The 25,276-nt window shown below is 29.3% G+C and overlaps 1 protein-coding gene and 1 pseudogene across 7 annotated transcripts; one reads left to right on the plus strand and one right to left on the minus strand.

The window, feature by feature from the left end:
* The first annotated feature begins 13,667 nt into the window (after positions 1 to 13,667).
* On the plus strand, positions 13,668 to 14,531 carry LOC146887142 (uncharacterized; annotated as a pseudogene).
* Positions 14,532 to 15,826: 1,295 nt separating this feature from the next.
* On the minus strand, positions 15,827 to 23,000 carry LOC114181374 (Tetratricopeptide repeat (TPR)-like superfamily protein). 7 transcript variants are annotated; one of them, XM_085672535.1, is made up of 7 exons: positions 22,597 to 23,000; positions 18,605 to 20,714; positions 18,447 to 18,524; positions 18,265 to 18,336; positions 18,130 to 18,178; positions 16,359 to 16,433; positions 15,827 to 16,008 (listed from the first exon to the last, which is right to left on the minus strand). In XM_085672535.1, exon 2 carries the CDS (start codon positions 20,429 to 20,431, stop codon positions 18,863 to 18,865), a length of 1,569 nt encoding a protein of 522 aa, XP_085528661.1. In that variant the 5' UTR covers positions 20,432 to 20,714; positions 22,597 to 23,000; the 3' UTR covers positions 15,827 to 16,008; positions 16,359 to 16,433; positions 18,130 to 18,178; positions 18,265 to 18,336; positions 18,447 to 18,524; positions 18,605 to 18,862. The 7 variants fall into 7 exon arrangements, with proteins under 7 accessions (XP_085528661.1, XP_085528657.1, XP_027923612.1 ...); XM_085672531.1 differs by having other exon boundaries at positions 18,130 to 18,336; XM_028067811.2 differs by having other exon boundaries at positions 18,447 to 20,714.
* Between the last annotated feature and the right edge of the window lie 2,276 nt (positions 23,001 to 25,276).

Below are 25,276 nucleotides of genomic sequence, written 5' to 3' on the forward strand. Positions count from 1 at the left end.
GAATGATCTCCCAAGCAAGCACAAGAAATTTGTGAATCTTGATCTCAGAAAAGAAGTCTCTCAATTCATTTCTCAATAATTCAGTTATTTTTCTCTCTGTCTCAAAACTGATTTTAGAAACTAGTTTTATATAAAGTTTTGCTGCAGTTATTAATAGATTAGGAATTTACCTAATAGATTATCGTGAGTGTATTTTCACTGCATCAGTGCAGTGCTCTCAACTAATCTATTATTTAAGTAACTAATCTATTTACGAGTTCTGCTTTCAGTCATATTCAAGAGTTTGATAGCTGATACAATTTAATGCAAATTTGTTTTACATGTAATTCTAGATCTACAACTCATAAGCTAAACAATCAAATATGAATTTTAAATGTAAAACTCGAATTGTAGTGGATTGATAATATTGGACTCGTATCCAACCAAACCACTTAATGCTCAATCCTAGTTGAAACTTATATTTTGTTATTAAAATTCTTGCACATATTAGAATTTGTGTATATCACATTATAATACCTAAACATTTAAATTAAATTTATTTACAAATTTTAAATTTTATTTTATTTTTTAAAATTTAGAAATTATTTTTAATACTCTTAAACTTTTTAAATTGATCTAAACTAGTCATTCGTCTCTTTTAAGATTAGCTCAAGTCAACATAATTTTTTCACTTACATACTAAATCAGACTAAATAATTCATTATAGAAAAATTAAAATTACCCACTGATAATAACATACAAATTTAAGTTAGTAGAGAAACCAAAATTTACAAAAGGATATTATCTACAAATCAATATCCATATGTAAAATAAAGTTACATACGAATTATTTGGTATTTAATGTAGGGATATTTTTTAAAGGATATTTTTTTAATGATATATGGATATTTGGATAAGTGAAGATATACATTATTAGAATTTTATACACTAATTTTATACGCAGGAGATGAGGTTCTGGTTCAAATAGCGAGAGACTTCCTTTTACGGTACCTTGAGAAGAGAAATAGTGAATTAGGATTTTTGAGAAAAAGAGAGGCAATTAGGATAAACTTTCTAAGGGTCTCAATTGGCTCAATCTCACATTACTCTTACTATCAAAATTCAATTATTATTAATCATTAATATTTTAATTTTGAAAATATTAAATTTAAATAAATAGAATAACAAATTTAATATATATGAATATATTAAATAATGATGTCAACATTTATATAGAAAATAAAGTTATTTTCCAATTCATAAATGTAATCATTAATATTCTTAAATAACTTAATAGTAAACCATTAATTGATAATACAAATTTATATTATAAAAATATTATTTAATAATAATAATAATAATAATAATAATCTCATACTAAAAAAAAGAGAATTTGAAATAAATATTTTTATTACTAAAATTATTTTTGAAAATAAAATCTAAATGAATAAATTAATTAATTAACAAAAAAAATTTAAAAATAATAAAATATCAATAATCAATAGAGATAAAAGTCTAATACTATAAACAAAAATTGAGATAAATATTTTTAAAATTAAAATTAAATAAAAGTTAAAAAAATTAATTTGTATAATTAAAATCATTATTATTATTATTATGTTTTAGTTTTGTAAATATTGAATTTAAATTTACAGAATAATTTTTTTTATAATCTTAAATCAATAATTAATAATGATAGAATGAATTAGTTAAAATTCAAATAAATGAAATGAAAATTTTGCTATAAATGAAATCTATTATATTACAATATTATAATTCAAATAAATGGAATAAAAGTTTTGCTATAAATGAATTTATTATCTATTATAATCTATTATATAATAATATTATTTTATAATATAAAAAGAAGTTATTAGGAAATTTATTTCATTATCTATTTTATTTTGTTGAGAATTTTCACAAAAGTTAGTTTTTTAATTATTTGACATTTTTTATTTCCTTTTTACTTATATTTATTTTGTTGTCACGTGTGTACGAAAGTTATTTTATCTTTTTATGCGATTATTTAATTTCTTAATTTTATTTATTTATATTTAGTTTTCTTGTCATATGTGTATAGAATTAAATTTACTTTTTTATTTTTTTATTTTATTTTTAAACTAATTTACCTATACTATTTTTTTATTCTCAACGTTATCCTTTTATATTTTCTAATTAATTGGTATTTTATACTATTTTTATAGTGTTATTTTCATTTTTTTAATTTTATCCAACTTAATAATTTAATATATAATAAATTATTACTTTGGATCCTAAATAGAAGTATTATTTTCTCAAATTTAAAATTATTATTTTAGCTCTTAAATAGAACTATTCATTTCTCAAATTTAAAAGTTTTATATCATTTAATATATAATAAATTATTACTTTGGATCCTAAATAGAAGTATTATTTTCTCAAATTTAAAATTATTATTTTAGCTCTTAAATAGAACTATTCATTTCTCAAATTTAAAAGTTTTATATCATTTAATATATAATAAATTAGTACTTTGGATCCTAAATAGAAGTATTATTTTCTCAAATTTAAAATTATTATTTTAGCTCTTAAATAGAATTATTCATTTCTCAAATTTAAAAGTTTTATATCAATATATAAAATATCAATTATGTGTAAAGTTGGAATGATTTTGTAAATCAATTTAATCTATGATATACATTCCTAAAAATTATTTTAGATTTCTTTTATTTTTAAAATAAATAAATAATTATTCCTCTAATGTGTTCCCTTGGACACATTTTAATCACCACTACAAAAATTATGATGCATTTTCAATATAGTTATTGTTAAAGAATAACTTATAATTAAAATATTATAATAATATAAAAAGAAGTTACCAAAAAATTTACTTTATTATCCATTTTATTTTATTTTCAAATATCACAAAAGTTAATTTTTTAGTCAATTGATATTTATAATTTTTTTTCATTTATATTTCTTTTAATGTCACATGTGCACAGAAATTATTTTACATTTTTATGCAAATATTTAATTTCTTAGTTATCTTTATTTATATTTGTTTTCATGTTGTCAAATCTGCATAGAATTTATTTTACTTTTTTATCTATTTTTTTAAACTAATTTGTCTATACAATTTTTTTTTATTCTTAACTTTATTCTTTCATGACTTCTAATTAATTGATCATTTTATACTATTTTTATACTATTATTCTCATTTTTAATTTTATCCAACTCTATAATTTAATATCTAATAAATTATTACTTTTGATCCTAAATAGAACTATTACTTTCTCAAATTTAAAATTATTATTTTAGCTCTTAAATAGAACAATTTCTTTCTCAAATTTAAAAGTTTTATATCAATATCCAAAATGTCACCTATGTGTAAAGTTGGAATTATTTTGCTAAATTTAATCCATGATATGCATTCCTAAAAATTATTTTAAAAATTTGTTAATTTTTAAAATAAATAAATAAATATTTATTTAATGTGTGATATTGGACACATTTTAATCATCACTAAAAAATTATGATGTATTTTCAATATATCTAACACCAAAGAATAACTTATAATTAAAATATTATAATAATATGAAAAGAACTTAATAAAAAATTTAGTTTATTATCCATTTTATTTTGTTAACAAATGTCATAAAAATGAATTTTTTTAGTCATTTGACATTTATAATTTCTTTTTTATTTATATTTATTTTGGTGTAACATGTGCATAGAAATTATTTAAATTTTTATGCAATTATTTAATTTCTTGATTTTATTTCTTTATATTATTTTCCTGCTAGGTGTGCATAGAATTTATTTTTCTTTTTAATCTATTTATTTTATTTATAAAATAATTTGACTATACTATTTTTTTTATTCTTATTAATTGTTAATTTTATATTATTGCTTTCATTTCTAGTTTTATCCAACTCTATCGTTTAATATATAATAAATGATTACTTTTGATCTTAAATAGAACTATTACTTTGTCAAATTTAAAATTATTATTTTAGCTCTTAAATAGAACTATTATTTTCTCAAATTTAAAAGTTTTATATCAATTTTCAAAATGTTAATTATGTATAAAGTTGGAATTATTTTATTAATTAATTTAATCCATGATATGCGTTCCTTAAAATTATTTAAAAATTTACTGATTTTTAAGATATGATAAATAAATAATTTTTTCTTTAATTTGTGCCCTTGGACACATTTTAATCATCATTACAACAAATAATGATGTATTATCAACATATTTATTATTAAAAAATAACTTATGGCTAAAATATAAATTTCGTTGTTCTATACTATTTTTTTCATTCTTAATTTTATGATTTTAGATTACTTAATCATTTAATAATTTGTTAAAGAATAACTTATATTATAGTATTAATTATTTTCTATATTATTTTTATTTTTTATTTTTTATTTTATTCTTTTATGATTTTTAATTACTAGATCAATTAGTAAAATTAAATTTAGAAAAAATAATTTATTTTTATATCTTAAAATAATATTATTTAAAAATATTATATATATATATATATATATATATATATATATATTAACCATACAAATTATTTATACTGCCATATAAAAAATTCTCTCCGATATGAACTTTTTTTCTTAATCAACTTAAATTATTGCTAAAATTATTTTGAAAATGAGTTGATTTTTAAAATAAAAAAATAATTAGTACTTTTAATCTATGTCCTTAGATATATTTTAACCATAAGTAAATAGTTATTTTAATGTGTATCCTTAAACGCGTTTATTAGAAGTTCTTTTCTAGTATATTTTCAATATATTTATTGTGTTAAAGAATGTTCTTATGTTTAAATTATTAAATGTTTATTTTTATGCCATATGTGTATAGAATTTATTTACTTTTTTATCTTTGTATTTTATTTTTAAACTAATTTGCCTATACTATTATTTTATTATTAATTTTATCCTTTTAAAACTTTCAATTAATTTTGGTCATTTTATACTATTATTATCATTTTTAATTTTATCCAACTCTATCATTTAATATCTAATTAATTATTACTTTTATTCTAAATAGAACTGTTACTTTCTCAAATTTAAATTATTATTTGAGCTCTTAAATAGAACTATTTTTTTCTCAAATTTAAAAGTTTTATATCAATATCCAAAATGTTAATTATGTATAAAATTGGAATTATTTTGTTAAACAATTTAATTCATGATATACATTCCTAAATATTATTTTAAAAATTTATTGATTTTTAAAATAAATAAATAATTATTTCTTTAATGTATGCCTTTAGACACATTTTAATCATTCCTAAAAAAGTTATCATGCATTTTCAATATATTTATCATTAAAGAATAACTTATCACTAAAATATAAATTTTGTTGTTCTATATTATTTATTTTAATTGTTAATTTTATCCTTTGTAATTTCTAAGTACTTGAGTATCTAATAATTTACTAACGAATAACTTATGTTAAAGTATTAATTATTTTTTATATTATTTTTTCATTTTTAATGTTATCCTTTTTTTATTTCTAATTACTAGATCATTTAATAAAATTAAATTGACAAAGATTATTTTATTTTTATTTCTTAAAATAAAATATTTAAATAATATATCATTATTAACAATACAGATTATTTATACTACCATACAAAAAATTCTCTCTCATATGAATTTTTTTTTCTTAATTAACTTAAACAATCCTTAAATTTTATTTTAAAAAATTAGTTAATTTTTAAAATAAAAAATAAATATTTTTTTTAATCTCCGTCTTTAGATACATTTTAGTCATAAATAATTAGTTTCTTTAACATGTGTTCTTACACACGTTTTAACGATTATTAAACGTCTTTTTAATATATTTATTATATTACAGAATGACTTATATTTAAATTTGTAAAATTTTTATATTATTTTTTCCTTCTGTGATGTCTAATTAATTAGTCCTTTATAAAACTAAATTTATAAAATTAGATTTTACTTTTATTTCTCAAGATAATAATATTTAAAAAATAATATTGATAATAAAGTATTAAAATAACTATGATGAAATAATTTTTTCATAAAAAAATTATCAATAAAAAATTATATTTATCATTTTCATATTAAATAATAATATAAAAATTCTTAATATTAAATATTCTTTTTCTTTATAGTATGTAAAAATTAAATTAATTTTACCTAATAAAAAATAGCATTAATGATATGTACATAAAATTTCGTATAAGGTTTTAAATAGTTATATTTATTAGAGAGTAAATTAAAATATTGCATTTAACAATTCATTTCAAAGGTTAAAATATATATTTGTAACAAAAACGTTACACTACTTAATATTATTATTTTTATTTTACTTAATAGTTAATTTCAAAAGTTTAAAAGATATTTTTGTAATAAAAAAAAAAACATGTTTCTTAATATTATAATATTGAATTGAGTATGTGTCAAATGGTGTAAACAATTTAAATGCTAACATGAAACATGTTTAATATGCCAAAAATAGTTGACGTAATTTGGTGAAAATGACTATTTCCATTCATGTTTAAAGTTTGAGGACACAAACATATAAAAGTTTCAAGCATAGATGAATTCCAAATTTGCGTCGAAGTTTTGAAACTAAAAATAAACTTAACCCTAATTTTAGTAACACTAAAACAAAAGATAAAAGCTAAACAACTAATTGTATTAAAATATACCACTAACGTATTTATATTGTCATTAAATGAGTATGAAAACATACAATGATTAAATGAGTCTAGAAACATACACTAGATGAGTATAGAAATAAATTAGACGAGTTTAACAATACACATTGGTTAATTCTCTCCATACACTAATTAGATGAGTATAGAAATAAATTAGATAAATCTAGTAATATACATTAGACGAGTCTTTCTACATATTAATTAGACGAGTATAGCAAAAAATATTAGACGATCCTTTTCACTCATTAATTAAACGAATATAACAAAAATTATTAAACGAGTTTTGCAATACATATTAGAACAATTTGTCTATACACTGATAGTATAGTATAACAAAAAAATTAGACAAGTTTAGCAATATATATTAGACGAGTCTTTCCATATACTATTTAGATGAATATAGCGAAAAACATTAGATGAGACATTATATTCATTGATTAAAAAATATAATAAAAAACATTAAACGAGTCTATCGATGCACTAATTAAACAAGTCTAACAATACACATTAAACGAGTTTGTTCATACAATCAATAGACAATATAGCAAAAAAAAAAATATTAAACGAGACATTTTGTACATTGATTACATGAGTTTAGGAATATTCATTAGAGGAGTTTGTCCAAACACTAATTAGACGAGTTTACCAACAATATACACTGATAAGATGACCTTCTGAATATACATTAGATAAGCCTATTTATACACAAATTAGACAAGTCATTAATACAATATGAGTCTGTTCATTCATTAATTGGACGAGTCTTACAATGCATATTAGACAAGTTTGAACAAATACTAATTAGATAACTTTGTCAATACCCTAATTAAACATGTTTAGAAAAAATTATTAGATGAGTTATTTCATACATTGATCAGATGAGTCTAAGAATACTCATTAGAAAAGTCTCTTCATACATTAATTAGTTGAGTCTATAAAAAAAACATTAGACTAGTTTGTCCATAAACTCATAAGATGAGTTTAACAAAATACAATAGATAAGTCTTTTCATACACATATTAGACAAGTCTATTAATACATATTAAACAAGTTTGTCCACTCAATAATTAGACGAGTTTTGCAATACACAATAGACGGTTCTGAACATACACTAATTAGACAAGTCTAGCAATACATATTAGAAGAGTTTGTTGATGCATTGATTAAACGAGTAATATACATCAAACAAGTCTTTCCATATACTTATTAGACGAGTATAACAAAAAATATTACATGAGTCTAACAATACACATTAGACGATACTGTGGATACATTAATTAGAAGAGTATAACAAAAAGAGATATTTGATGAGAGGGACTTGCCTGAGCGAGACTATCTCGCCTGAGCGAGGCCCTCCAGCCTGAGCGAAGGGCTGAGCGAGACAGTATGTGGTTTGGTTGCTTGGTTGCCCTTGGATGAGTGGTAATTGCTTGGGTATGCTTGTTATGTTGAGAAATATGTATATATATATATATATATATATATATATATGTATATATGATGGATTACCATGTATGTGTGACATAATTCTTGAATGGATGACGGTTATTGGGGAAATTCGGCATGTGAAATTAATGAGTGAGTTGGTATTTATGGGACATGATATTGATATGAGATGAGGCCCTATACTCATGGGGTGGCGATGATCAATGGTGTGGATTCGACATGTGATACAAATGAGATATTATTTTTCAGAGATTGACATGGAATTGTGAGCATGATTGGTATTCTCTTATTGTTGATTTATGACTATTGGGTCCGTGTCAGTGCGTAAGTCCTTGGGGATCTCTATGTGAGATTCTCAAGGTCGCGCTTCAATGGTCGGGACGTAATTCCATGGCCCCTGTTAGTGGGTGTCCATGGTGGTGCCCCATCTGTATGACTAGGTAAGGATTCAAGTTAAGGTTGCATCCTGACACTTTAAAGAGTCAGTTAGTCTCACTTAGAGCGGACTGACTCCTGTGGTGAGAGTAGCAGGAGGCCCGAAATTCATTAAGGGCTAACCTTGTGGTGAGGGAAAATTGATTCATTGTAACACTTGTAACACATAGCTCGGGGGTGAGCAGCTCGGGGGTGAGCAGAGGTATCCACCACAAGTGCAAGCATCCGCTGAATCCGACCAGGTTATACGTATCCGGATGAGTCGAGTCGCATCGTAGTGTATCGATTGAAAGTCATAACATGCTTGGTTGTTGTATGGATATTGAATGGTGAAAATATATTTGACTGTATGATGAGAATGTTGTTGGCTCTAGCTTACCCTGTTTGTTGTATGGTTGTCTTGTATGTGGCTATCCTTTCTTGCGATGATCATCAATTTAATTGATGGGAGCAGATGGGCGAGGTTCCCGTGGTCAGCAAGGAAATGGCGATTCCGCTGCTTAGCCATCTGGGCTGGATTTTATATTTCTTTCCTTCATGAATTTCGTTAGGGCTATGGCCCATGTATTGTTTTACGCCTTGCTACCCTTTTCTCTTTTGTTAGACTTTTATTTAGATTTCCTTTGGCATCGTGGTGTGCCCGGTTTGTAGGGGTTGTGTTAAGGACCCCAGGACTACGCTATATTGTTATCTCTGTGTGACGTTTCATTTAATTTTGCGCATTAAATTAAATGGGACGTTACACTAGTGCTTCAAAAAGACCTATTTTTTCTTACCACGCTTCCAATTAAGAAGTGCTTTAACATAAATCCTTTTTTATTGATGTTAAATTAAGTTCAATAAATGATAGAATTTGATATCATATTAATAGGAAATAAAACTTAACTTATTCTTTCAAAATTATAAGGTGAAATTTCTTTTTCCTTATATAATGTAAATTAATTTTTTTTTATCGATAATATTAGTACAAACTATAAGAAAATATGTCATTAACAACTAATTTTAGTGATTAAAAGTTATTGGTCACTATAATAACCAATTTACGAAATAAAAAATTATTGGTTACTAAAATAGTTACTATTATGAATAAAAAAATTATAATTGGTCGTTAAATTAGTCACAAAGAGACTAATTTAGAAAAAGAAATCCTTAGTAGCAAAAACCTTAGTAGTTCATGTTTAGTGACCAATTTTCTTTGATAGTTAAAACTTTGGTAACTAAATTTTGGAAACTAATTTATAGAAAAATTATAATTTTTTATTTATAATAATGATAATTTTAGTAACCAATGATTTTTTATTCTGTAACTGAACATCTAAATTGGTCGTGATTAACAATTTTTAGCCACTGGACTTATTTTTTTAAATATCTAATCATGCTTTTGAAGCATTTTAAAAGACAGCTTACAAACACAATATATAGGTTTTTTATTCTTATAAAAGTTAAAACTTTTATAACTTTAACCTTTTCTTTAATATAACAAAAACACACAGATTCAAATTCCATTTATTTCTGGCTTTTGGGACTGAGATATCATCTAATAACACGTGTTATAAATTCTTGCAAATATGCTGTATTAATACGTAGATTCCAACCCTATAAATACAACACTATTAATTTCTTGGATTAAGAACTTTGTAATTCATTGGTGTGTGCCATCCGCAAGATCTACCAAAGCTTATCCAAAGCATAAAATCTATAATTAAGTTTTGAGTTAGAGAAGCTATTTGAAGACAAACATGAAAGCTTTATCAAAACTTTTCCTTCTAATAACATTCATGGTTATATTCTACTTTTCATCATCTTCTAATGGAGGTATAATTTTTCTTTCTTTCTTTCTTCTTCTTTTTTTACTTTTATTTTGTTCCTTACATTAACCATAACTTTATGCAACTTCTAAACCATTCTCATTGGTTACTTTCTCTATGTGGATATTATTTCTCTAACCTAATCTTGTTTATGTTGATATAGTGCATGCAAAAGGTCTAAGAACAAACCCTTTTGGAATTCATGCTACTCATCTTGGTCAAGAAAATCTTGAGAAAGAACAGAAACTTAAAGACAATGAAGAAGCTCTGGTTTCAGTGGATTATGCACCACCAACAACAGAACCACCAAGTCATAATAATTAAGTTGACAAATTTCATGAACGTGTTCGTTTTCTATTCAGCTCTCAAAGCAACGTTATAATAATAAGCATATTTATTGTGTATATGTTGCTAAATAGATAAATAAATCATATTTGGCCTTTTTAGTTTGCATATTATAATTTTCTTTCAAAATGATTTTTTTTTTAAATTTTTTTACCCACTATAATTATCTAGATCGTGTGCAAGATTCTCATTCATGTTTGGTTTAAACTTCCAAAATGGCCACGTATGTTTTATATAGAAGAAAAATAATTAATTGGAAACATTATATAACTATATAGTAATGGTATCATTAATTTAATTAATTGGAAACCAACTTCACGGGCTAAACAACCTAATAGCACATTGGTTTTTGTTTTAAAACAATTTAAAAAATATATATATAATCTTTGTCGTGATTGATTTATCGTTGTCAACAGGTTCACCATTGTAATATGAAGTAACTTAAGCGTCTGAAAAAAAGCAACTTGTATATATAAGCTTAATTATATTTTGGAAAAATCTTAAGATTGTACATGTCATTTTTGATAATTTTACTTAGTGTCACTAATGACAGTTGTTTTAATAATACCGTGAGCTATTTAAACTGCCTCATCGAAGGTTTTATATCAATCCATAGTATAAATAATTAATATCATATCATTTCATGCTAGTTATAGTATTCGTGAATTCGTATAAGTTAAGAACATATTAATTTATATATATAAACTAATTTGTAGAAGTTAATACATTACAAAAAAAAAGTTACATTGACAACCAATTCTAGTGATCAAAAATTGTTAATTGTAATCGATTTAGATACAAATTTACAAAATAAACAATTATTAGAATAAAAAATTACCATTAATCTCTAAATTGATTTCTAAATTTTAGCTACCAATGTTTTAGTTACTAAAATTTTTCCTATTAAAAAAATTCGTTTTTAAATTAGTCTTTAATTAGTTAGTGTCCAATTTAACGATAAATTATAATTTTTATTCATAATAATGACTATTTTAATAATCAATAATATTTTATTTTGTAAATTTGTATTTAAATTAGTCACTATAACAACTATTAACTTTTTGGCACTAAAATTTAAATTTGTATTAACTTCTTATAGTGATATATGTTTTTTTTTTCTTTAAAGTTGTAAATAAATTTTATGAATATTTATGTATTTCTTAAAAAAATTACCTATGGCATGATTTTTTTTGCAAATGGTAGTAGATTACAAGAAGGAAAAACTATTTTTGGTTATCGACCCTACAACTAAGGAAAAAAAAAACTTAATTAAAAATTATAATATAATACCTTAAAAGATATTGAAATTTCTAGTGAATAAATGAATAGAGAAAATTACTACATGTATAATATCGGAAGTCGTTGCCGCAATGATTCGTGAGTATCGCTTCCTCACATAAATGTGCACTTACAAAGGTTAATTGCACTCTTTTTCATTTTTATAGCCTCGGATTTTGTACTTCTCAAAGTTGAAGTAATGTGTACTATTATTATTATTGAAAAAAACTATAATAACTAAAGGTTGGCAAAAATATTTATTAGATCACATAATAATAAAAAAATGTTAAATTATAAATATTTGATAAAATCACCCATTAAAGCGATTTATGAATATAAAATTATAAAAGTAGACAAGTCTAAATAAATTTTTTACATCAAAATCAATTCAATTTCATGGATAAAGTTTTATTTTAAGATACTAATCGTATGGTATGAACATGTTGGTCAAATAAGTCTTCTAAATTGATCGAATGATTGATAGTATAACATGCAGATCGAAACACCCGATTGGTAAAAAAAATTTATGATTCAATATGATTAATCAGCCTAAATATGACTAGTGAAGACAGATCACTAATAAAGATATAAACAAGATAGAAAGTGTCACTTTTTATACCAATTAAGTCCATAACTGATACAAAAAGTATTTCACTCATTTGTATTCATTCTCCCCTCCAATTTTCTTCATCTCGTTCTCATCACTCACATTCAAGCATAAATGTTTAAATCAATAAGATGATTTTTCAACATCAGTTGCAGCAATTGAAATTCACACATAACCTAACTTGCATAAAAGCAAAAAGTAATCGTAAGAAATTCAAAGCTTCTTCCCTAAAAATAAAGAATAAAAAATATATCCAAACACAACAAGCAAGTATTCATTGAGACCTAAAATTTCACATACAACAAAAAAAAAACAATAAAAAGGAAACTCTCAACGAGTACCAAGCACCTCAACGAGTACCATTGTCACCACTGACTTTGTTCACAATGCCTTTGTTTACGATTAGGAAGAAGATGATAATGCCATTGGCTCCAATGACATTCAAAATCTCAGAGACTATTCTGACAAGCGTGCAAGAAGAAACCAAATTGTGCAATGGCATTCTCAATGGGGCATAGTGGTTCCCAACTTAAGCTAAATGACAAAGAAAGAGAAATATAAAACCCTGTGACTCGCAAGGATGACCTATCTCGCAAAGCGTTTTGGCCGTTAGCGTTTGCGCTAGTGAAGCTAGCGATATGTCAGAGACAGTCTCAACCACGTCAGCATTTGACAGTCCCATATCATTATTTTATATTCAATTAAATTCCTATATTATTTTTATTCAATTCAGTTTCAATTTTTTTAAAATTAAACAATTAAATATTTTTCCAAATTAAGATTAAATTTAATTTTTATATAAATATTATAGTGATATATTTATTAAATATTTCTAGAATTTCTTCAAACAAACTCTAACTATATTATTAAAATACAGTAGATTCATATTTAATTTTTACTAAGCGTTAAAAATAAGATTAGAATCAGGAGTTGGTTTAAAAATAACAAAGAAGTTTCCTTTTAATTTTAAACTAACTATAACCCTATTTTGTGTTGCATATATATATATATATATATATATGAAAATGATATTCTAACTCTCAATTTTTGACTCTTTCTCTTACTTCCTGACATGGCAGCTGATGTGTATTTAATTTTTTAATTTGTGTTTTGTTTTATAAAGACACTTTGGCAACATGTGAAAAGCTAAGGGAGAAAGGGTTCTTCTATCCCGCAGACCACACCCAAACAAACAATTAGGGTTTCTCTCTTCTGTAGAACACGAACAAAGGTGGAGAAGACGAAATTTGATTATGCCCATTTCCAACTATCACTTAGTTAAAGTGCTTCCATTTTCGATATTAAGGTATGGTAGGTAAGAGTTGTGTTAGTTAGCAATTTTGAAGTACGAGATTGCTTTCGAAATTCAGCAAGTTTCTCAATGGCGATGATTGCGATCGACAGTGATGTTGGCGGCAGCGGCGACAACCAAACCTACAAATTGTATCGTCACTTGAAAACCCTAACCGTCCATGAAAACGTTGTGTTGTGTGTGAAGTTTTCGAACAACAGGACGCTATTAGCCTCGACAAAACCCTAATCATCTGGTCATCTGCCACGCTCTCCCTCCTCCACTACCTCGTTGGCCACTCCGAGGGCATCTCCGACTTGGCCTGGTCCTTAGACTCTCACTATATCTATTATGCCTCTGAAGACTACACCATCTGCATCTGGGGCGCCACCAGGGGCGATTGCATGAAGATCCTTTGCGACCACTCTATCGCGGTCTTCTGTTTGAATTTCAGTCCCTAATCAAGCTACATTGTGTTCGGGTCATTGGACGAGAGCATTAGGGTTTGGGATGTGAAGACCGACAAATGTGTCCAAGTCATCAACGACCACTCCATGCCCGTCACCTTCGTGCACTACATATTTTAGTTTTAAAACAATTGTATTTATTACAACTTATAAAATTGTCGTTGATTTACGGACAATTGTAGTTACTGTTATTGACTCTCTCTTTTTCTTGGGATATAGTTTTTGGTTTATAAAACTAGATTGAGGTGGATATAGGAAATTGTTTTTTATAATTGTTTATCACTGATTAGATTCATTGCAGAATATTTTTGTGGTCAGCAATCCAGTAAAACTGGTTTAGGGGATCAGTCCCTTACAATAGATCATATTGTTGTGCAAAATGTAATAAATAGGTCACCATTTAATATGTCAGTGGTAAGTAGTTAATGAATCCAGTTCATATGATGTTTGTGAAGTGCGAATTGTGGACCAATTAAGTCAGAGCAATTTTTATTATGTTCAATATACCTTTCATACATGTTACTGAGGTCATTTAATACACTAAAAATGATTTACATTTAAACTTCCTTAAAAAAAAGCAATAGTTGTACTGTTATTCAAAAAGTATGGGCAGGTCACCAGTTAATATGTCAATAGTCACCAATAATTCAATCCAAAGTTTACATATATGTGAACTAAATTTTATGGACCAATTCTCTCCCACCAATTTTTATTATGTTCAATATACCTTCCACACATGTTAGGAAGGTCATGTAATTCATTGTAACTGGTTTACATGCTCAGTCCCTAACGACAGGCCACAATTCATATTTTTGTGCAAAACGTAATGGACAGGTCACCATGTAATACATCAGTGCTCAGTAGTTAACGAATCCACATTTATCATGTCTGTGAGGTGAGTGTTGTGGACCAATTATCCTAGAACAAATTTTATTAGGATTAAATATACCTTTCATACATGTTGTTAAGGTCTTCTATAAATGGTTTACATGTGGACTTTCTTAAAATAGAGCAGTGGTTATACTACTATTCAAAAAGTATTGGGCAGGTCACCAGCAATGGTCACCAGTATTTCAATCTCGAGTTTACATATATGTGAACTGAATTTTGTGGACCAATTCTCTCCCACCAATTTTTATTATGTTCAATATACCTTCCACACATGTTAGGAAGGTCATGTAATTCATTGTAACTGGTTTACATGCTCAGTCCCTAACGACAGGCCACAATTCATATTTTTGTGCAAAACGTAATGGACAGGTCACCATGTAATACATCAGTGCTCAGTAGTTAACGAATCCACATTTATCATGTCTGTGAGGTGAGTGTTGTGGACTAATTATCCTAGAATAATTTTTATTCGGATTACATATACCTTTCATACATGTTGTTAAGGTCTTCTAATACACTATAAATGATTTACATGTGGACTTTCTTAAAATAGAGCAGTAGTTATACTACTATTCAAAAGGTATTGGGCATGTCACTAATTAATATGTCATTGGTCACCAGTATTTCAATCTAAAGTTTACATATATGTGAATTGAATTTTATGAACCAATTCTCTCTCACTAATTTTTATCATGTTCAATATACATTCCACACATGTCTGCAGGATAGACGAACATTTTCTCCCTTCGCTTTTCACCCGCTGCCACAGTGTCTTTGCAAAACAAAACACAAATTAAAAAATTAAATACATATCAGCTGCCAAGTCAGGGAGTAAGAGAAGAGGTCAAAATTTGGGAGTTAGAATATCATTTTCCATATATATATATAAAATACACTCACATGTTAATTCTTTGGAACAAGATACATACATTACATTTTAAATTAGATGTAATTCTCTTGACGAAATGTAAAAATAGCAAAATATTAAAGAAAATAACATTAAGTGACTGACTTGATTTTTTATGATTATATTTCTAGAATTTAGCAAACTTCAAAAGCGTTAAAGAATTATATTCTTGGGGTCCCTGCATTTGATACTTGAACCTTAGATTCTGCACTTACCATATCCAATCTTCTCCAACTTGGAGGCAGCTGTAGTAAATGCCTATTAGATTAGATGTAACAAAGGCCCCTTCCCTGCAAGACCAGTGACACAACCAGTATTGGGCACCAAATCTCTCCCATAATAATAAAAATTGACTAAAAGAAAAACTAGTAAACTGCACTAAAATTGAAGAATAAGGCCTTAAAAGTATAAAACTGTAGTGTTGCCTGTTCAAAACACCGAACCTGAACACTAAAAGCAGATAATACAACTAATACAGCTTCGAGCAAAATACAAAATGTTATGTTTCAGGATTGAAAAGAACTTTCTCTAATTTTCACAATGATATACGATGGCCAACCACGAGTACTCCTCTTGTCAGAGTACTCCTTGATTAACAAAATAACCACGAATTTTACTGCTCTTGGCAAGTTAATCCCCATCAAACAAACCTAAAATACTCCTCTAGGTGGAGAGCTCCTTTGGTTCATGTTCAGATATTCTCAGAAAAAAGAAATCACCAATTACGCAAAAAAGTCTAAATAGCATAAAACACCCTTAAAGAGAAATCATAACACAAAAGGTAATTACTAAACCGTAGATAAATATTTTTTTTTTTAAATAATAACATGACCCAAGATAACCCTTCATTAAATATCCTGCACAAAAAGGAAAAGAAAGGTTTTAAACCCCCACAAGATAATAAAAGTTCTCTGATGTTTCTATTGATAAATACCATAGGATCACAGACGTCCATTCCTTTTTAATGTCATGCAAGCAAGTTATTCACAGAGAGAATTCTCCCTAAGATAAAAATAATAGAAAACACGTAACACACAGAGCAAGAACTCAGAATTGTGGCAGCAAAATCGTTAGAGTTGCGGAGCATGGTAAATGAAACCATCGAGGACATAATAGGCGAACATAGGCATAACTTTGTCGGGGCTATCTCTCTTCTGCTTGCAAATAACAAACAGGTGAAGTCCCCGTCATTATCCTGAAGATTTGACTGAACTATTATTAATCAATTATTACAATCCACGAAACCTAAAAGAGTACTGAAAAAAAGAAAGGAGAAGGGAACTAGAGTTTTACATACGAGAATTGAGAGATGTTGATGTCAGAAATATGGCTTTTCTCTCGTTTCCTCTTTCTTTTCTCTATTCATCTTCTTAAATAATACATAGCATTTAGCACTATTAATGATAATTAATCATAGTTCCTAATTTTTACAACCTAAATTAGAAATCCTAAATATATTCAATTATTATAAATATGAATATATTGGAGAAGTAGCTTTTAAGGAAAATAATAATAATGGTCCAGCGAACCCATTGCCTAACATCCCCTCAAATTGACACGGTGGTCAAGGAACATCAATATGTTAATAAGAAATTGGTGCCAAGGACGAGGAAGCTGAACTTGCGATGCAAGGTGGGAAGAGAGACAATACGAGTCAAGTGCCTCTCGAATGGAATAACAATCCACCTCGTTTGAAAATGATTGACCCCCAACATTATTGACCTTACTCATACATATTCTCAATAGAAACAGGATACGTAGTTCATTTGAAAAAATGTTGATATATATATATATATATATATATATATATATATATATATATATATATATATATATACTTTAAATTCTGTATTGAGTCTAGAATTCTTTAATTAAATCTTCCGGTTGCTACTTTCGAATTCTCGAGTATAACAATCCAATGGTGTGTTAAGAAATTAAATTATAATCATATGGTTCAAGGATTTTAAGCACAAGATTGAGACTTACCTCAAAGATAGTGAACCTTCCTTTGATCTATCAATAATTCCGCTCGGAACTGAACCAGTAAGGTTGTTATTACCAAAGTTTCTGCAACCAAAGTTTATGCAAAAACAGCACAAATATGAAACCCCTTTAACTTACAAGACTTCAAGTGATTGCAGTTGTGTCAGAAAATCAGGTACTGGCCCGCTTGAACTATTGTTTGATAAATCCCTGAAAAGAGCAAGTGCAACATTACGATTTTAAATCTCAAAGAAGAGGAAAAGATAAAAAATAAATGGATTTGGTTATCATTTGTTAACCAAATGAGATGAGATACTCACAAGTAGCGTAACAAAGTGTGCTCGGAGATGAAAGATGATATCAGCCCGGTAAGTCCACTTGAAGACAAATTCTTGGTTCTTTTCCAAATATATTTTTGTTAGTTAAGGGTTTGAGTTAATGAATCTATGTATGATTTTTTTATGATCTCTAAACTTACAAGGATGTGATTCTTGGAGTGTTATCATCATCAAAGCCACAAGATAGACCAGCTCAAATGTATGCTACTAGGCCACATGGATCTCCTTGTCAATTTCTTTCCACCCCATAAGCGCTTTTGATGTTCTTGATCTAATACAAGGGACATGTCTACCACAATGTAACAAACTAATATTCGTATCTCCCGTAGAAGAGACATATATGGTCCACATCTAGTATTTGAAGTGTTTGGAACAAAATTACCCCTAATGGAGAATATTCAGCTACTTGTCTCATTTTCATTTTCAGGATGGACGATGAATAATTTTTCTTTGTCAAACCCATCCGGCAATAGCCGCCTTGCTTCCATCTCGCTACACAAAGCCAATGCCAACTGGTTTTTCCCACACTTGTTAAGTCCATGATACAGCTCAGATAATGTGTTGGAATCTGGCTTCATCAATCTACCCAGCATGTCCCTCAAAACTTGAACAGCCCCATCAAAGTCCTCATTTTTGCAAAAAGCAGATATCAGTATCTGAAAAGTATGTTCATTTGGATTACAGCCACTCCTCACCATGCTCCTATATATAAGAAAGGCACGCTCAGAATTATTCCTCACACACTGCCCAGTAATAAGAGCAGAGAAAGTACTCGCATTGGGAACCATGTTCTCTTTATCAAGCTCCTTTACAAACCCTGCCGCCTTCTTTGTCTTCCCATCTTTACACAGCCCCAAAATCAATGCATTATAAGTTAATATATCAGCCTTAACCCCACTCCTCACCATCTCCTCGTAAACCCTCCCACTCATTTCACTGTCTCCAACCTGACCATACCCATGCAACAAAATATTATAAGTCACAACATTGGGAGCCACATTAGCAACCTTCATCTCATTGAAAACCCTATTCGCCTCATGCAACTTCCTCTCCTTACAAAACCCATTAATCAGAGTGTTAAAAGTAACCACATTAGCTTGCACTCCATGATCCCCCATCAAAGATTTAACCTTGAATGCCAAGCCAAACAACCCCTTCCTACAATACGCCGAAATCAAAGTATTGAAAGACACAACATTAGGACTCAAGCCCATGTCCCCCATCTTCTGGAAAATCTCAAAGCCCTTCTGCACTTCCCCAAGCATGCAATGAGCGCGAATAACCATGTTAAGAGTGTAAACATTAGGCAAAACATAAGTGCGACACATCTCCCGGTAAAATGACAGAGCAATATCTGCTCTGCCAAGGCGAAGCAGAGAACTTAAAAAGGCGTTACAGGATTCAACAGTGAGAGAGAAGCCGTATTGCTTCATTAGGGTATAAGTGAGGGTGGCGTTGCGAAATTTACTGGCGTGGGCAAAGGTTTTGAAGAGGGCATCGAAGACGAGAGGGGAAGCATTGCAGATAGGATAGGAGTGTAAGAGGGAGTGGAAGAGGGTGTGAGGAGAGTGTGAAGAGAGGATTTTTGTGAGGATGGTTTGGATGGTTTTGAATTGGCGATGTGTGGCCAGAGTGTGGAGGAGGAACGAGAGGGTTTCGAGGGTATGCGTGGATGGGTGGTGTTGGAGAAGCCATTGGGAGAGTTTGAGGGACAATACGTGGTCATTTTGGAGCTTGAGGAAGAGGTGTTTGAGACGGAAGGGTGTGAGAACAGGGCACAAAGGTCGTAGCTTTTCCCAATTGGAGTTGATGACGTGACTATGAGCGACGGTGATGAAATCCAGATCTTGGCCATGAGGTTCGGGAAGCGTTCGGTGAGTTATGGGAAGGAATGGCTTCGTGGTTGGGGTTCTGGGAGTTGCTTCGATTATTAGAGTGCAAAATCGACGAGCTTTGATGTGTCGCATTGTCCAATGCTTTTATCTTCCACTGTGTTTGAAAACACTTCACTCAATTTCTTGCAATACCCCCTGGCTCGTTTTTAGATGAAAAATTGTAAATAAACAACATTAGCCAAAAGTGAGAAGGGAATTCGAAAAAAGTTGGCTCTTTTTATTCCCACAAGGACTCTATGGGATTTAGAGATAAATTAGATGTGGGGCTTTGGGTGGGATAAAGGGCAAGAATTGGGTAGACAGCAAATTCTTCTTCTACAGGCCGACAGCATAACCTATTCCACGAGACTCCTTCCTGGCAAAGACATATGAAACAACACTGTGATTATGAAAACTATGTAAAAGAAAAAATGAAATAAAATTTCCACAATCTTTTTTTAACACATTTTTTTTTTAAAAAAAAGAGATGTTTTAATATGTGTGTATGTGTGTGTGTGTGAAAACTATGTAAAATTTCCACAATCACTTTTAGTTAGAGTGTGGGCGTGGGTGTGGGTGTTCCTCTTCTTGTTACAAACTCGAAAGACAATGTCTCATTCTCTTCACAACCAAAAACAAATAAAATAGAAAAAAGAAGAGATTATAGAGCAGCAAATTGTAGATAACTATTTCAAGTAAAATGAGACAGACAGGCATGAAAGAAACAGTCATTCCTCTTCTTGTTACAAACTCTAAAGCCAATCATTTTCTTCACAACCAAAAACAAATAAAATTGAAAAAAGAAGAATCTTACAAGTTCGCCTGAGCACAATGCAACATCATGCTTACAATTGAAAAGAAAAAAAAAAGTAAAAATAAGATGTTTGGCAGAAAGTATGTAAAAAACTAACAAAAAAGGTGATAGAAAAGAATGAATTTTATTTCATAAATTCTAAATCCCAATTGTTGTGGCCATGCATTTGAACCTAGATCAAGCTAGGCCAAAGTTCCCAACTAGCATAAAACGGTTCAACCAGGTGCAGAAATAGTGACAGGTTCAAATAAAAACCAAAAATCAGGTATGCTTTGGCAATCCCAAAAAATAAACAAAACAAAACAGGCCAAAAAAACAAAACAGGTTCTATATTATATATGACATTGGTCTTATGTGTGTGTGTGTATATATATATATATATATATATACATATATATATATTGACACCACTTTAACCCAAAACTTTAATGTAATGGTGTTATGGGTCTTTCATCTTATATAATGTTTAACTTTGTCTATCCTATCCAATGTGGGACTTTTGACTTACACTTGGACTATTCCCAAAACTCCCAAACAGCAGTAAAATTTTCAGCATACCTCTATATAAAAACGTGATGGGTCAAAACTCGGTCCAAACAAAGCAGTGCACTCCATCAACAATCAAACTCCAATTAAAACTAAAGCTATCGACCAAGTGATTATGAGTAAATAGCCTTAGAGACGCTGGAATCCCTTGTCCCAAATAAAACACATTAATCATCAACAACTAACACTAACTCGCATTCAGTAATTAGAAATCAACATTTAAATAATTACATGACTTCCCAATTAAACTCCAGACCTTAAATCTTCCTCCAATACAGGTTTCCAACTTAAGTATTCCAATTGATTCAATAAATTCAATACTAGACAGTTACACACACGCGTGAATCATGAAAATAAATCCAGAATTACCCAGCAGCAAAGCTCATACTCAATCCAGAAGATAATATCATATAAGAGGTTCATGCAAAGCTCAAATTGATTTAAACTCAAACAAAATTGAACTCCTATCAAAACAAACAGGTTATACAATTTCTTCAACACAAATAAGCACAATAATTTCGAATGCCAGCACCAAATAAAATGCGTAATCACCATAGAGCCATCAGCTTCATCATCTCCATTTAAATTTTCATCCCCAAATCAGAAAATAAACACTGAAATAGTCCAAAAAAACTAACCCAAACTCATTCGCAGACCAGGACACTCATATAGCAGCTCCACCACTGTTTTTCACGCAAACAGAACTTCTCCTAGAATAACATCACGTACCCCAAATGATACCAAATAAAAACAAGCCCAGAAAAACCAATTGCTCAATCGAACACAGGTATGATACTAACGAACCAAGAAAAAGCAAGAATAGAGCAATCAGAAAATTTATAATACACTCATCCAACCAAAACCAACATCGAAGTAAACATAGGGATCTTCTATTTACCCAGAACTGCACGGTGAAGATGACTGAAGGCGGTGGCAGCAGGGAATCAGCTCTGCGATGCTGCGGTGAGGAGTGCGAGCTCAAGCGGGGTGGTTCCAGGGGTTTCTGGAGGTGGAGGAAGCACGCGGCAGCCTAGGGTTCCGACGTCGCAGCGCAGCGAGTAGATACAAGCTCCACCGGCGGCGAGCTTGCGGCGAGAGAGGAATGGCCAGCGGCTGACGCGTGGTGGTTCTCGTTGACCCCGTTGGCGGGGTTTCAATCCTCCACTCGCTGGAATCGAAGAAGGAGGGGGCTTCGCCGGCGTTGGAAGTAAGAATCGCTTATAGACCAACAATTGTGTTTGAATGATAAGAATTCCACCCTCGATGAAAAAACTTCAAGAAACAATTTTTTTGACGTGATTTTCTAAGTGACCAAGTTATCCCCTAAAAAATATAAACTACCAAATTTTACTATTATGTTGAAAGTAATTTCTAATTTTTTTTATTTGCAAAAGAGAGCGTGTCAAAGAGAAGTTAATTAATATTAATTTTTTCAAACCGTGAAAGTGAATGGAAATGGCCAAAAACGATTTTGAAAAGAAATCATTTACAGACCATTTGCAAAAGAGAGTGTGTCCACTGAAACTAAAAGATTTCTACAAAGTTTTGTTCTTTATTCCTAAAAGATCCAAACCCAGCAACAAATCTCTCTCTTCAGCTCCAATTATAAGGCACTCAAAGATATATATATATATATATATATATATATATATATATATATATATATATATATATATATATATATATATATATATATATATATATTCTGCATGGAATAACTGGTGACCACTAACTTATTAAGTGGTGACCTGCCTTGAACTTTTTGCATATTAGTTTCACCACTTCTCTATTGTAAGGAAGTCCACAACTAAAGCATGTTTACTGTCTAGGAAGACCTCAATAACATGTATGGAAGGTATATTTACTCCTAAAAGAAATTGGTGTGGAATAATTGACCCACAACTCCCACCTAACACACATGATAATTGTGGTTGCATAAACTGGTTACCCATGATGTATTACTTAGTGACTTGACCATTACCTTTTTCACATCAATATCAAATGGGGTATGTAGTCAAGGTGCTAAACTTATACACCATTCAGAATGAGTCACATGACCTCCAAAGCATGTTTGCAATGTATATTAAACTTAATAAAAATTGTTGCGAGATAATTAGTCCACAAAATCTAGCTTTTATATATATATATATATATATATATATATATATATATATATATATATATATTCTGCATGGAATAACTGGTGATCACTGACTTATTAAGTGGTGACCTGTCTTGAACTTTTTGCACACTCGTTTTACCACTGCTCTATTGTAAGGAAGTTCATAACTAAAACATGTTTATTGTCTAGGAAGACCTCAATAACATGTATGGAAGGTATATTTACTCCTCAGAGAAATTCGTGTGGAATAATTGACCCACAACTTCCACCTAACACACATGATAACTGGTTGCATTAACCGGTCATCCATGATGTATTACGTAATGACATGCCCATTACTTTATGAACATCAATATCAAATGGGGTCTGCGGTTAGGGTGCTAAACTTGTACAACATTCATAGTGACTTATATGACCTTCAAAGCATGTCTGCAACGTATATTAAACGTAATAAAAATTGTTGGTCCACGAAATCCAGCTTATATATATGTATCAATTCTGCATAGAATAACTGGTGACCACTGACTTATTAAGTGGTGACCTACCTTGAATTTTTTGCACATTCGTTTCACCATTGCTCTACTGTAAGGAAGTCCACAACTGAAACATGTTTATTGTGTAGGAAGACCTCAATAACATGTCTAGAAGGCATATTTACTCCTAATAGAAATTGGTATGGAATAATTGACCCACAACTCCCACCTAACACACATGATAACAATGGTTGCATTAATTGGTCACCCCTGATGTATTACATGTTGACCTGTCCATTACTTTTTGCACATCAATATCAAATGGGGTATGCGGATAGGGTGCTAAACTTGTACATCATTCATAGTGACTCACATGACCTTCAAAGCATGTCTGCTACGTATATTGAACCTAATAAAAATTGTTGTGAGATAATTGGTCCACGAAATCCAACTTATATATATATATATATATATATATATATTATCAATTCTGCATGGAATTATTGGTGACCATTGACTTATTAAGTGGTGACCTACCTTGAACATTTTTCACACTGCTCTATTGTAAGGAAGTCCATAACTAAAACATTTATACTGTCTACCTCAAAAACATGTATGGAAGGTATATTTACTCATAAAAAAAATTCCTATGAAATAATTGGCCTAGAAGTGCCCCCTTCACACACAGGATAACAGTGACTGCATTAATAGGTGACCCTTGGTGTATTACATGGTGACCTGTCCATTACTTTTTGCACATCAATATCAAATGGGGTTTGGTGTTAGGGTGATAAACTTGTACACCATTCCCTTAGGGTTTAATGGTAACGAAAAAACTTCCAAAGGGGATTTCGGAAAAATGGGGTCTTCTTCCTCACACTTTCATCTTCACCACTTCTCCCTAACCTTACGTGACAGACCCTTCCTTTCGATGCTTGTGACTATTTTGCGTCTTCATATTTGTTTTCTCCCACTCGTTTTCC

Source organism: Vigna unguiculata, chromosome 4, assembly GCF_037176805.1.
Source record: "Vigna unguiculata cultivar grain cowpea cultivar isolate G323 ecotype 2 chromosome 4, ASM3717680v1, whole genome shotgun sequence".
Lineage (NCBI taxonomy): Eukaryota > Viridiplantae > Streptophyta > Magnoliopsida > Fabales > Fabaceae > Vigna > Vigna unguiculata.

Excerpts from the sequence above, each read along its gene's own strand:
- LOC114181374 (XM_085672535.1), bottom strand. The coding sequence starts at position 20,431 with ATGCGACACATCAAAGCTCGTCGATTTTGCACTCTAATAATCGAAGCA.